This window comes from Archocentrus centrarchus, chromosome 10 (genome assembly GCF_007364275.1).
Source record: "Archocentrus centrarchus isolate MPI-CPG fArcCen1 chromosome 10, fArcCen1, whole genome shotgun sequence".
NCBI lineage: Eukaryota > Metazoa > Chordata > Actinopteri > Cichliformes > Cichlidae > Archocentrus > Archocentrus centrarchus.
In genome coordinates, this window is record NC_044355.1 from 29,716,431 (window position 1) to 29,730,414 (window position 13,984).

Here is a 13,984-nt window from a genome sequence, read left to right on the forward strand (position 1 = left end):
TCCATGTTCTTGACAACCAAATGATGGAAGCAGTCCAACAATGAGAGAAGTGATGGATGTTCTTTGCTAGTTCTGCTGGATTAACATTCAGAGCCATCTATTACATGGCTGGTTGAGCACCCCAACTCAGAGACTGTTTCCAGACCACGTTTCATACACCGCACAGACGTCAGAATTATATCCATGTCTAAAGAATTCAATTATAAGTAAACGCTGAAAGGGGCAGACTGTATTTACTTCATATCTATCCCCTTTCAAGATAAAGACTTTCACATAGTATACTATGTACACCACATGGTATACACGACAAAGTGGATTTCAAGTGGATTGGGCATAATTTACAACAAATGGTTTATGTTGACAAGTCTATAGCAATATGGCATATATACAGTGACGCAATTTATAGAATTTCCCTTTGGCCTATTTTGACTTGTCAGCATAAACCCTTGATGCAGAATGTGATTCACCATAAATCCCTGTACATGTTCTTTGAGCTCTTTATGGCCTTGATTTAAGCACACATCAAGAAGATTTAATATTTGAGTTTATCTATTGATCAAGTCTCCTTTTTGTTGTTCTAGATTTACTATTTTTGTTTACAGTTATGAACTGCTTTGTTGGATTCTAGCTTTTCTCTTTTCCCTTCAGTCTCAGTCACAGACCGCATTGATCAATATTTCTCAAAGGGGCCACACATATGAGGTTAGCCCTGATGTTCTTTCAGCATAGTGCAATATATGCATGAGTCTGAGCACATTAAATAGGAGTCTAAAAGATGCTGGACTAACTTGAAGGACTGACCATCCTCCCACTCTCACTGTCAATGCCATTGTTACACAACTGAGAGGCTCAGCTCAGCTTTTAGGTTACAGCTGAACAGATTAAAGGTCATAGATGAGCATTGTAGACAGAAGATACAGCAATGCCCTGTTAGTGAGAAAAATTAGGTTATTGCTGATTTAAACCTCATATGCGGGATTTTTCAGTATAATTTCCCAAATTGTTTTATGACCCAAATGTGGTGGTAGAGAGAAAGTGTTTATTGATAAATTTTGACAATGGCAGCATACACTGAAAAGTGAAGGTTTGTGTATTAAAGATAACAGAAAAACTGAGCCAGATGCAAGAATGTTTAATGTTTCCATAGAAGACAGACACACACACCATACAGTGTGTGTGTGTTGTTGTCTTTGTGTGCTTTCGCAGTGTTTTCCTATTTTTCTATTTGCTTGTCATGGCGCTGATGACGAACAATACTAAATTCTTCTAAAGATAATAGTTTAACATTCAAGAAAATGTGTTGTGGCACTGTTTGTGCTCTTGCCTGAAAAACACAGCTAGCTGTTAGCTAGTTACAAAGCTGTGAATACATTTTTTTAAATGATGTGTCGTAATCTAGCCTCTGTACACCGCCACAGTGGACCTGAAATCAAGCAATCCAAATGCAATTGACGTGCTGTGAATTTTTACTTTAATTTAGAAAATTTCACAAACAATATTGCATTAACTGCATTAACGGAATTACAGACATTTTCATACATATTCCCCCATTTTCAGAGGCTCAGATATAATTGGACAAACTAACATAACTCTAAATATAAGGATTGTTTTTAATACTTGGATAAAAAAATTACTTTTCCATTGATGACTGCCTGAACCTTTGTTTCCAGCCTTTAGATGCTCTACTAACCCTTTACTGCAGCCGACTTCAGTTGCTTCTTGTTTGTGGGTCCTTCAGTTTTGTCTTCAGTAACTGAAGAATATGCTGCGTTGGGTTGAGATCAGATGATTCACTTGATTATTTAATATTCAGTTCCTTTGCCTTGAGAAACTCTTGGGTTGATTTTACAATAGTTTTTGGGTCATTATCCATTTGCACTGTGAAGCTCTGTCCAGTCGGTTGTGTAGCATTCTGCAGACTCTGAGCAGAGAGTATAGCCCTGATTTCCTGATTCAACAGGTTGTTCAGTAATCAGGCCTGGATGTGGCCAATTTAGCTTTCCAAAAAATGTGGTTTATTAAAGTTAATTTGTGAATACCATGATTAGGGGAGGGGGAATTAATATTTTAACAAAGGGACAGGTAGGTTTAAATAGCTTTTTTTCCCCCTTAATAAATGTAATCATCATTTATAAACTGCATTTTGTATTTACTGGGCTTATCTCTGTCTACTGTTAAAATTTGTTTGATGATCTTAAAAATGTGTAACAAATGTGCAAAAAAATAAATAAATGAATAAATAAAAACTCACTCAAAGCACATTGTACTCCAAGCCTCACAAAAGCATTTATTTCTGCAGTCTAGGCACTTTTTATTTAACATTCACACACACACACACACACACACACACACACACACACACACACACACGCACACACGCTTACTGTGATTAGTCAGACCCCTGAGCAGCACTGATGCGTCAGTGCCGCTCAGGGGGTCATTATCTTGTCCAAGGATACTTCACTATGCAGACTAAAGAATCAAATCACCAGCTTTATGTTTGGCAGTCAAACTCCTCTTCATCTTGAGCCACAAATACCTCAAAGTAAAGTGGGGCACTATGCATTAAAATGACTGTAATCTTAAACATTTAACTTGACCCAACCCTAACTCTAACCCTAACCCTAGGCAATCAGAAAAAGTAAATTTAGATTTTATTAAATTATTTATCCATGTCTATGAATTATAATGTACTATGATGTTCCTCTTTCATGTACACTCTATGATAATTCCAGCCATCTCCCTAAGCAAGAAGGTATTTTCAGCATATAAATATAGCTATATAAAGACATATTTTTATGCAAATGGACCTGTCCTTTGCCCATACTGACTAGACTACAGTATTCTTTTGTCCACACTGTTTCTTAAGCAACAATAGCTGAGACTAATCCCAGTGAGAGGCTACAGATTTAACAGAAACTAATAAAATAGTCAATAAAATAATTTGCAAAATAGGCAAATAAAAGTGAACATGTTTAATCATTTGCACAGTGCCATTTATAGCCGAAGTATGGCTCAGTCTCGTGAGCAAACAATCAGAAATATGTTCTGTCAGGGCATATTTGTCGTGGTCCTGGGCCGTCTGCCCAGCGTTTAGTTTTATTTTCCCTGAGTTTTGTTATTTCCCAGTTTGTTTTGTTACTTTTGTCCCTGTCTCCCCTGCTTCCATGGTCTTGTCTGTTTTGTCATTTTGTCTTGACCCTGACCTTCTGTGTTTTCATGCTGAGTTTTATTCCTAGTGTTGTGACTAGTCTGCGTCTCTGTCCCATGTCTGTGTGCCAGTTCCCCGTATGTAGTCTGCGTGTACATTGGTTAATCACTTCCTGTTTTATTTTGCCAGTCTTGTGTTCCCTGTGCTTTGTGTTTAGTTTTGCTTCCCCTGTGTTGTTAGTCTCATTTGCTTCACCTGCTGTTTCCTCTTGCCCTGATTACCTATTGTGTATTTAAGCCCTCAGTTTTCATCTGTCCTTTGTTGCGTTGTCTTCAGTGTTCCCTCGTTGTGTGTCTTCCCGGTCCTCCCCGGTTTTGGTTTAGCTTCCGTCTCAGTGTAGGTTTGTTTTTGTCTTCTGTTCAACATCCTAATAAACCACTTTAAGTTCACCCTCTCCTGAGTCCTGCATTTTGGGGTCTACCCGCTCCAGCCACACAGCACCGTGACAATATTACCTTAAATCGCCACTCTGTCTAAGATTCTCGACAAGCTACACTCTCCCAGTTTGATAACACTCCATCTGCTGGAGACAGAAAACCAGTGCGTACATTATTTGACTATTTTACCCCATATAGGTGCTGTTATCAGACATTTCTATTTTATGTGCATGAGGATAATAATTCAACACATGAAAAATGCACTAGTCTTTTTTTATATGCAGCAGTACATGACATAAAGAAAACCAGAGAGAGTTGTTGACATTAAAATGTAATTTCATACTAGAGCTGTAGTTCACCTTAATTTAGTGTGCAGTAAGTGGCATGTCACTTTCAAAGCAAATGCCCCACACACACACACACACACACATACACACTCTGTCAGTTCAATGTTAGCTACAAGAACTTTGTATGAAACAAATAATCTGCACAAATCATCACAAATACATCCTGGAAATCATTTGGAAATTCACACAAACACATACCACTGCTGCACCGGGAGTCCCCTGCTAATGGCTAGTAGCAGCACCCACTTTATGGATGTTGACCTTTACAAGCCCAAAGGTTAGGACCATTACAGTAGGTGGTGGATGGCCGTAAGGAAAGAGAGGAAAGATGAGCGAGTGGAAATAAAAGTCTTCCTTTGGTCATTTTAATGTGCACATCCCAGTCCATGGCAATGTGCTGCAGTCGTAGGGAGAGATGAAGAAAAAGAGGAGCAGTTGCGTTCGAAGGAGGTTGTGATGGATGAAGAGATCACATGGGAAGAGACTTTAAAGAGCAGATGGAGGTTGAAGGGCAAACCCTAGGAGTATTAAATTTTTTTACATAGCCCTATAATCTGTACTCAGAGTGTGCATGAGAGAGGAAGAGCAATGGAAAGAGGAGATCAAAGAACATTACATTCCTTTCCTGTTGTGATGCAGCAGGAAAGAGGACAATCTAACAGTGGCCTCAGCATGAGCAGAAAGAATCTGCTTTCCCATCCATCCTTCCCTCCATCCCTTCTTCCATCCAAACAGACTTTAAAGCTGAGGCATTGTAGCAGTTATGAGGCTACTTAGTGAAAGAGCTGCAGGATGCTTTGGTTCAGATAATCCCCCAGAGAATTGACAGGAAGAGATAGTGAAGGTAGCAAAAAAAAAACTTGAATTAACAAAAGAAAAAAGAAGAAAGGATGCAGGCTGTCAAGTGAGAGTAATGGCAGAGGAGAGTAAGAGGAAATGTAGCAAGCAGCAGAACAACTGGTGAAAAGGGAAAAAGAAAAGTGGCCCTAAAGAAGGAAGAAAATATAAATGAATATGGTACAACTGTATAGTTTTAACAGAAATGAGCAGCAGGGGGATAGATGGCAGGCGAATGTGCTTTGTTCATCAATCAGAATTTCTAATGCACTCACTTCAACTTTCTCCTCTCATCAAATCTTCTCCTTTGCTCTCTTAATCCACCCAGGCCTGCCAAAATGTCTATATACTCATATTCCTATATAAACTGACAATCCCTGCCTCAAGGAAGTCAGTGCAGTTTAGAGTCAGAGTTTAGAAGCACTGAGTTTCTCCATTTTATTTTAACACAAGTACACTTAAACATAGGGGTAATATAAGAGTCCATTTTTGTCACTACAGGTATAATCTACATGAATGTCCCTCCTAGAGCCAATTACTGGACCCCAAGGTAACTGTATACCTTTAGAGCTGCAATATCAAAAGACAGTCTGTGTTTAGAGTCAGAGGTTACTATGTACTCAATTTTGCACCTCTTTTGAAAAGTCAGTTTTTTTACACTTAACATTGACCAGGTCATAGGTGACCACTCTAGAGTTACGGGTATGTTATTGTCCACCCCTTTTTATGGAATTTTTGCCTGTTTGGGAAACCCAAGTGGAAAAAACTATTAAAAGAAAACATTTAATGTCAAATTCAATTAATACAACTTCATTTCAACAGTAAAATCTTTTAGTTTGCAAAAATTTGCCTTTTTAGTATGTGGCTGAAACAAAACCCCACTCTGCCCTCATCTTTAGAGGGATCGCTGGTGACCTGGTTGATGTGAAGAGTTTATGAGATAGGTTCTTCAGCTGCAGCCTTATTTCCCAGGAGATTGATCCGGCACAGACTTTATATCAGATGCCCTTCCTGACAGAACCTTCCCATTCATCTAGGCTTGGGAACAGCAAGAGGAGTACATTGTGCTTGTGACCCCCTGAGGCTGGGTTTGTGTCTCCTGCAGTAAGACACTGTACCTCTAAAGGTACAATAATGTACTTTATTTTCAGTACATGCTGCAAAGACACATATATGAAAAGCATGGTAAGTAGCCTATATACATGTAATCATCAAAACTCTGCTTTGTGGAATGTGCAGTTCAACAATGGTTGAACCTTTATTTTTTTTCCATATGTATACTAAAGTCTACAGGAAATAATGACCCCTTAATATTGGTTTTCATTATTAAAACAGACTGATGACATTAAAGCCTTAACCCTTTACTTAACCCTATACCCCATGCTACCCTAAGAGTAATGGCTATATTGGTGGAGAGTTCACTGAGCACTTTGTTGGGATCACTGCTTATTTTTGTTTAAATCAATCATGTTGCAGCATAGACTTACAGCTTTTCAGATGCAGATGAGGAGATTTAGTTAATGTTCACATGAAACAGAAAAAAAAATAAAAAAACTTATCCCAGTGACTTGGTGGATTCAAAAAGCTGGGATTATCAGAGGAGGATTTCCAAACTGATTGGAGCTGATGACTGAATCATCTCTGGAATGCCACAGTGTGCGTGAGCACTGATGCAATAGTTTTTACTTGGGCAGGCTCGCTAGGTGTATTAATATATATTTACTTGTATTATTAGTCTTATTTTGAAATTGCTAACTTGCTTGCCAAGATTTTTCCTTTCTCATCTTTCCTGACTCTCATCCTGTGGTTGGAAAGAATCACATTCCGCTGTCATGGACTGCAGCCGCCAGTGTGATCCTTCCTCTGCATTTAACATCAGCTGCAAGTGGCAGCCTACCTTGAACCAGAACCTGCATAAGTTACAGAATTGATTGCCAACATTTGATTTTAGTGCTGTTTTATTTGTCACATAGTGCCAAGCAAATAATTGCCAATGTGCATCTTATAAATGGTGCTATTCAGCAGGCACATGACAAGGGAATCCCATCGCTTTTGGGCCACAGCTAACCATTAGAAAATGTTGAACTAATGCATACTTCCAGCACAATATTACATCATGTTTATAACGCAACACTTCTCTCAGCTAGGCTCATGAACTTTAGCTCAGTGGACTACACCAGTCTCTTCAGTCACCAGATCTAAATCCAGTAAACAGCGATTGAATATGGTAGAAGCCAAGGTTGGCAGCACAAATGTGCAGTTGAGAAATGTGCAGAAAGAATGTGCCACCATATTACTCAAGTGCTCAGTGTGCTTATTCCCACACTGAAAACACAGGAAAAGTAGGACAATGCCACTCTCCACAGTAACATCAGGACACCTCTGTCCCCAAGCAGATATTGTTGTTCGTTATTAACTGTTGTCATATCAGGAAGGAACAAAGAGAGACACAAATGACAGCATAGCCTTAGAACACGATTCTGGGGTTTTTTTTGGGGGGGGGGGGGGGGGGGGGGGGGGGGTTATGCTAGAAGCAGAGTACTTTCAGCTTTGTCACTGGAGAAACACTGATTTTTTTCCTTGCCTGCACAGGTTTGCAAAGTAAAGTACTTTTTAGCTCCAAACTGATGCCTCCAGGGTCAGAGTGGCACTAATTTCAGAGGACCTCTTCTTCATTGTTGAGGAAAATGAGATTGGATATTAGTTTATGTTCCCACCTTACAAAATAATACTTAAAACAAATAAATAACAATATTTTTTTTTTGCCTTCTGAAGCATTTCTGAAAATAAAATCAATGTCTGCGTGTTGTACAATCCTTCTCATTGTTACTACCATCAGCTGAAACATATGTGTGAGGTGATGGTTTTGTTTTGGCAGTTCAGCTTTAATCTTCAAATTGCATTTCTAAATAATATTGCTCTTCACACCACTTTAATAAAAAAAAAAAATGCTGATGTTATGATATTATTTTTACATAAATTTACTTTTACTTGGTTCAGTACCTTTATAGATTTTGAAAAGCGAATTTAAACATGCATAAATTATTTTAGATCTTAAACTAAACCCCAAAAAAGTTAATAAAATAGTAATGCTAAAGTAATAGTACTTCTGAATGTTTCAGTTCTCAGTCTTGACTGATAATGACTGAGTTTTATTTTGTCTTTACGTTTGTGGAGCTGTTATTAGTTTGTGGATGTGTTCACAGGCCGTTCTCATTCCCGGTCAAAGCTTCTGCTAAAGCACCGGGTTGTGGGATTAGTAAGACAACCCCGTCCCCCTTATTTCATCATTTTTTTTTTTTATTGTGCAGGGTTGCTGTTGTGAAGTGTATGTTTTCACCCCCTCATACCCTAACATGGATTTTGCGGGTCAACACCCAATATTGCCACACAGAGACAGTGCTGCCAAATGACATCTTGTTCATAATGGTGGAATGTAGATGACATATGACTTATATGATACCTGAAATGCAAAATAAACAAACAACAACAACAATAATAATAATAATGCCTATGTCTTAATGGGGTTAGCAGACATTGGGAAACTGTCACATCCTTCTTAGATGTCATCTTAGCTGAAACAAAAGAGAAAATTCACTGTCTTGAGCCCGAGTCTATTCAGAAGCAATCATTTTTCCTTTGTGTGAAATTTTAAATCATACATCAAATTCTTCATTCATCAGTAGGATCTATCAGCTTCTGTTAGTCAGGTGCTTAATTTACAGTTTTATCTCTGGAACACATTAATTACTCTGTCCATGCTTGCTGAACTTTCTAAGAGAACTGACCCCAACTTTTCTGGCAGTGATCACACTTTAATTTGGACTTAAAATATGCTTGTTCAGCCATTTTCTGCATTACATGCTAGGATTGCTGTGGCTGCAACATTGTAAATGCAGGAGATGGAGTGGTGTTTTCTATGATGGATGCCACTGAACAGGGGAGAAGGAAAGCCATATGTTACTTGTGTGTGTGTGTGTGTGTTGGGGTGAGTGCACCTTATGAATACTAATTACCATGTAATGCATGTGTCAGCCGTAGTGATATTTTATATAGTAAAAATGCTGAAAAGACTTGTTTCTTTGAGTTTATAATTATTTGATCAGTGTGGTGATGTTAAAAGAGGAACAAAGTTTGCATGCTGGAAACTTCCCCCAACTCTCTTGCTCCTTAACTGATGTGAAATCTAGATGAATAACCCAGGCCAGGTGTGGTCATCTCTATTTTGAGGTCCTTTAATTAAGTGTCTAAGCATAATAAAGGAAGGAAGGGATGAGTGCTCTTATCAGCAGATTCAAAGATATGTTATCGTGGGCTTTCTTTCACTCTTGTACTCTTCTTTTTCCTCTCACTTTCCTTTCTTGTTTCCCCTTCTCAGAAATATTGTTCTCAAAAGGCCCTCCATCAAAATCTTTTAATAATCCCAAAACAATTTATATAAACTTTAGCTCAACTTCTCTCTAACTGCAGTTCCTCGCCCGCCCTATAACAATGGTAGTAACCCCCTTATTCCCTCAACTTCACATATTGATTTTTAAGGCAAGGCTAATAGGAGTGGGAAGGTTATCCCTGGCATTGTATGTAATTACCTGCAACTCAATCAATTAAAGTGGCATGCTGTACTGGTGATATGTTCCAGTAATGAGGCCTAAAAGGAAAGTATACTGCAGATTAAATAGTTCTTCATCTATGTGCAATACTGTACAAGTATTTATCATACCCTATCTTACCTCTTTTAACTACACATGCATAGACATTTATTACCCTCCTTTAGCAACAATAAACTATTTTTTTCTGACAATTAATTGAAAACTGGCATTGTTTATATCTTCTCCTCTGTATCGTTTCAATGTATCTAACAGTTCCCCACTATAGTTCCCTTCAAACTAAACTTTTTGTAGATACTCTTTCACAGTCAGGACATTCTTTGTTTGGTTTTCTCTCCCCTCCTGTTTCAGCAGTGGGTTCCACCTGGGGGCGGAGTTTGGGTTCTGGGTGTTTCTCGCACCTGTGTCTTGTCTCGTCATTCTGGCAGCCGCATTTGATGGCTGGAAGGGCAGCAGGTCATCGTTAGAATGTCTGCACCCTTGTGGGGAATGCTGGTCTTCAGTGTTCTCAGTGTTCACCTGTGTCCCAGCCTCGATGCTGGATGTCCAAGTCATATGCTTGGAGTAATAACAACCACTTGCCACTTTGCCTTCTGGGTGCTTGAAGCTTAGAAGCCAGGAAAGGGAAGTGGAGGAGGAAGTGGTTGCCATGCAAGTAGGGGTGGAGGGTGGAGGGAGTACTACAGCCAGCATCTTGTGTTAAGTAACTCAGCAGCTTTTCTTGGCTCGACTCGGCATGGCTGAAATAGGCCACAGCACGCTCTCTGTCTCCACCCTGCTGGGGCAGGACGGCCCTGACCCCTACATTGCTGGCATCAGTGTCTACAATGAAAGGCCACTGAGGATCAAGGTAGGCCAGAATCAAGGGTTTTGTGAGTGCCTCCTTGAGTCGAGCAAAGGCTGCAACAAAGGTGTCGCCCCCAGCTAAAGTGTTTGCCGTTGTTGGTCAGGCAGTGGTGAAGACTGGTAATGGTGGCAGCAGTATGACGCTACGCCTAATAATCTCCAAAGCTCTCTGACATTCACAGGGGTTAGCCAGCCCTCAGTTGCTAGACCATAAGCGCACATGGCCCAGGAATATGGTCTCTCTTGCCAGCAGCTGACACTTTGCTGGGTTCAGTCACAGCCCACCTTGTCGAATAGTAGCAAAGACCTCACTCAGGTTTGTCAAAGTCATTGGCATGCACCAGCAGGTCATCCAGGTACACAACACAGCAGCTATGAGGACTGTCCCCCAGCATTTTCAAATGTTGCTGGAGCATTGCAGAGTCCAAATGGCATGACTTTGAACTGCCACAGCCCCTGCCCAATGGTGAAGGCGGTTTTGGGTCTTGCTTAGGGGGCAATATCTGTTTGCCAGTAGCCGCTCTGCAGATGAAGGGAGCTGAACCAGCTGCAGTGTGATTGAGCATATCATCTATCTGTGATAGTGGATAAGAATCCTTCTTGGTGATAGGACTGAGGCAGTGAAAATCCACAGTGAATGGCCAGCGGCCATTCTTCTTCCTCACCAACAAAACCAGGGCTTCCCATTGGCTGAGTGGTGGTCCCCTCATTAGACCACTCCACTGTCATTTCCTGTGATTGAGTGGGTCTGGTCTTCAGGTTCAGTGTTGGGCAGTCACAGGCTATATGACCAGGCCCATAGCAGCAGTTTGTTGGTTGCTGTGGAGTCGTTGGAATGCTGGGGGTTGAAGCTGGCAGATCTCCACTATTTTTTTCCTGCTCCTGTCGAGCCCTTGCAGGAAGGCATGTAAGCCCAACTCCTCCTGGGCAGCCAGAGGGAACATGTTAGGCATACAGTGGCTGTAGCTCAGTAGGTAGAGCAGGTCACCTGCTGATCGGAAGGTCAGCGGTTCAAATCCTGGCTACTCCAGGCTACATGCCAATGTATCCTTGGGCAAGATACTTAACCCCAAGTTGCTCTCCGACCGTTCTGTCGGAGTATGAATGCGTGTGAATGTTAGTTAATTAAAAAAGCACTTAGCTTCGTAACAATGGAAGTGCTTGTATGAATGGGAGTGCATGGGTGAATGCAAACAGGCTGTATAAGCGCTTTGAGTGCTCATACTGAGTAGAAAAGCGCTATATAAGAACTAGTCCATTTACACCTGCACATCTGCAGCAAAAGCAGCCAGGTTCCCTCCTTCTTGATGATGATGTTTGGCTTGCTGTTCCCTGCTTTGGTTGGTGGAACACCGCTGCCCAAATTATGTCTCCGGTGCCATGGTAAGGGCCTGGAAGCCTCGCTGCTCTGCTGGGGAAAGGTTGAGAATCACCAGCAGTGCTTTCCCCTCCAATGCCTCGGCCAGGTGTGTCGCTTCTTAATCACTTCAATCACTGTGCCATGCTGCTAGGTGGACTTGTGAGAGATAGGGCTCTAGTGGTGTCAACCCATTGCGCTTTGGAAGCTTGGCTGGTGTTTTGGGCATTGCTGCAGGCTGCTGTGAGCTGGGCATGGGCACCAGCGGGGGTGGCTTGTAGGAAAAACTGCTCCATTAGGAATTGGCTCAGCATCCATTGCATACAGCAGACTTTCACTTGTCTTCTCTGCCACTTGGGGGCAACTGAGTCATGGTCCACTGAAGCCATCAGGTCAGCTGGTAAAACTGGCATCACTGGCTCATTGTGCTTGTTGCTGCATCAAGTTTTCCAGATAACAATTGCTGTGCTCTGTGGCTTGTTCCAGTTCTTGGATCTTTCTCTCCATTCTGGCAGGCTATTCCAATCTCACTTTTGACACCGATGTGGTGAGCTCAGGTGGAAGGAGGAAACATTGACACTTGTAGTTGCTGTTACACCACTCAACCCCAGAAGTGCAGCTTTATTAACATAAAGGAAAAAAAACAAAACAGCCACAAATAGGAACAGTGACCCGAGATCATTAGCTGCCACAACAGTCTCAGTCATGGTGGTCCATTATTAACCGCACTCAATACCAGACAAACAGATGAAATTCACATTACAAACTAACAATAACAGTGAGAGAGCAGCACAATATAACTGGAACAACTGATATAACACTGTAGCTCAACACATGAAAGCCAGCACAAGCAGTCCCATAAGTCTTTACACTGGTGGCCCCTCCCCTTGGGCTGCCACAATATGCACAACATTTTTTGTTTTTTTTGTTGTTGATTTTTTTTTAAATGGCAAAGTGACTTGAGCCGAGTGCCTCTTTGTCAAAGTTGGTTGCCCATCCAGTTGATACGGACTGCTGCCGACCCTGCAGGTTAAAGTGAAGATGAAGTCACTTGATGCTGCAAAAAACATTACAGAGTGAGAGCTGAAGATTTCTGCCTGATTTATTTTTCTCCTTGAAACCATGGGCGGTTTTCATTGAGATTTAATGAATTTACAGCACAGTGCACTTCTCTCTCTCACTATACATAAGTCAGTGGATCTCACCCAGCAGTCTCCTTCTTTCTCTCATCTATATGACAGTAATCATTTGAATGAGCCAATATTTATTTAATTACACTTTGGATCTTGGTGTTTAAGTGAATGGATAGCCTATATTGGTTTTCACATTCCACAGAAAAAAATTAATAATAAATTATACATGCGTATGTGTCCGCTTGCAATAAATAGAAATGGTAGTTCAAAAACACTGATTCAGTAATTACAAGACCCAGGACAAATGCCTGGTTTGTAAAAAATGGGAATGCTGGTGCCTTGCCTGCCTAGAACACACAAAACCTCACTCAGCCGTGGTCTTGTGGGTGCTTTGAGCCACACTTTGGAGAAATGTTCTGCTCTTTGGCATCTTGACACAGTGTTGAAATGTGAGCATCAAACATCCCATGACTACCTGCACTTCATGACAGTATGCTCTGACCAATACAGACCCAGCAGATGCAATCATCCCTTCTGGGAACTGGAAGGAGGAAAGCATAATCAACAAACATCCACAGCTGTTTCACTCCTCAACTATTTTGGACATTTTCACCCTGTTCAGCCACATAATCAGCTGACTTACCTTGTGGGTTCAACTGCCAGTATTTCAGGTCCTCGGGGCTGTAGCACTTATATTGTTCAATATTTCCTGTTCCATAAAATTAACTTCCTAACATGCACCAGCTTGTCAGTGAGCTGTTTAGTCTTAGGGACAGTTGGCATCCTCAGTAACTGAATATTAAGAGGTTAACATTATTACTATTTGATGAAAATTAATGTTTATAATGAATATGCTGTTCACACAATGCTGTTCAAAAAAGCAAGAAGTTTTAAAAATGTTCAGGAAAAAAGTACCTATTATTATTATTATTCCATGGTCCACATCTGTTTTGCTGTATATAAGATGAATAGTTTCTCTGGTCAGTGATTTGTTATTACTTTGTCTGATAAATAAATGTTAATTTCCCTCTTGTCCTGTTGGGATAACGGAACTAGCCATCTCTACCAAACAAAACATCACATAGCTATCTGTATGAGCTACCCCACAAAATTACTAGTAACTAGTAAAAACTAGTAACTGTTGATTTCAGTAAAGTTTTCAAATCTATCTGGCTTAGCAACAAGCAAAAGCTTGTCATACCAAAAGAACACCCAATAGTTCACCGATTTTCTTCAAAGCTGGATAGCAAGGGTTTCTGAGTTGCACAG

At 40.7% G+C, this 13,984-nt stretch overlaps 1 protein-coding gene across 1 annotated transcript in view; it reads left to right on the forward strand.

Annotated features, from left to right (window-relative positions):
• The first annotated feature begins 10,115 nt into the window (after nucleotides 1-10,115).
• The window catches only part of LOC115786548 (zinc finger BED domain-containing protein 4-like), a 115,545-nt gene continuing 111,676 nt past the window's right edge, over nucleotides 10,116-13,984 (forward strand). Inside the window, exon 1 of the mRNA XM_030738737.1 lies at nucleotides 10,116-10,229. Coding sequence (XP_030594597.1) covers nucleotides 10,116-10,229 — 114 coding nt within the window. The remainder of the gene's footprint in view (nucleotides 10,230-13,984) is intronic.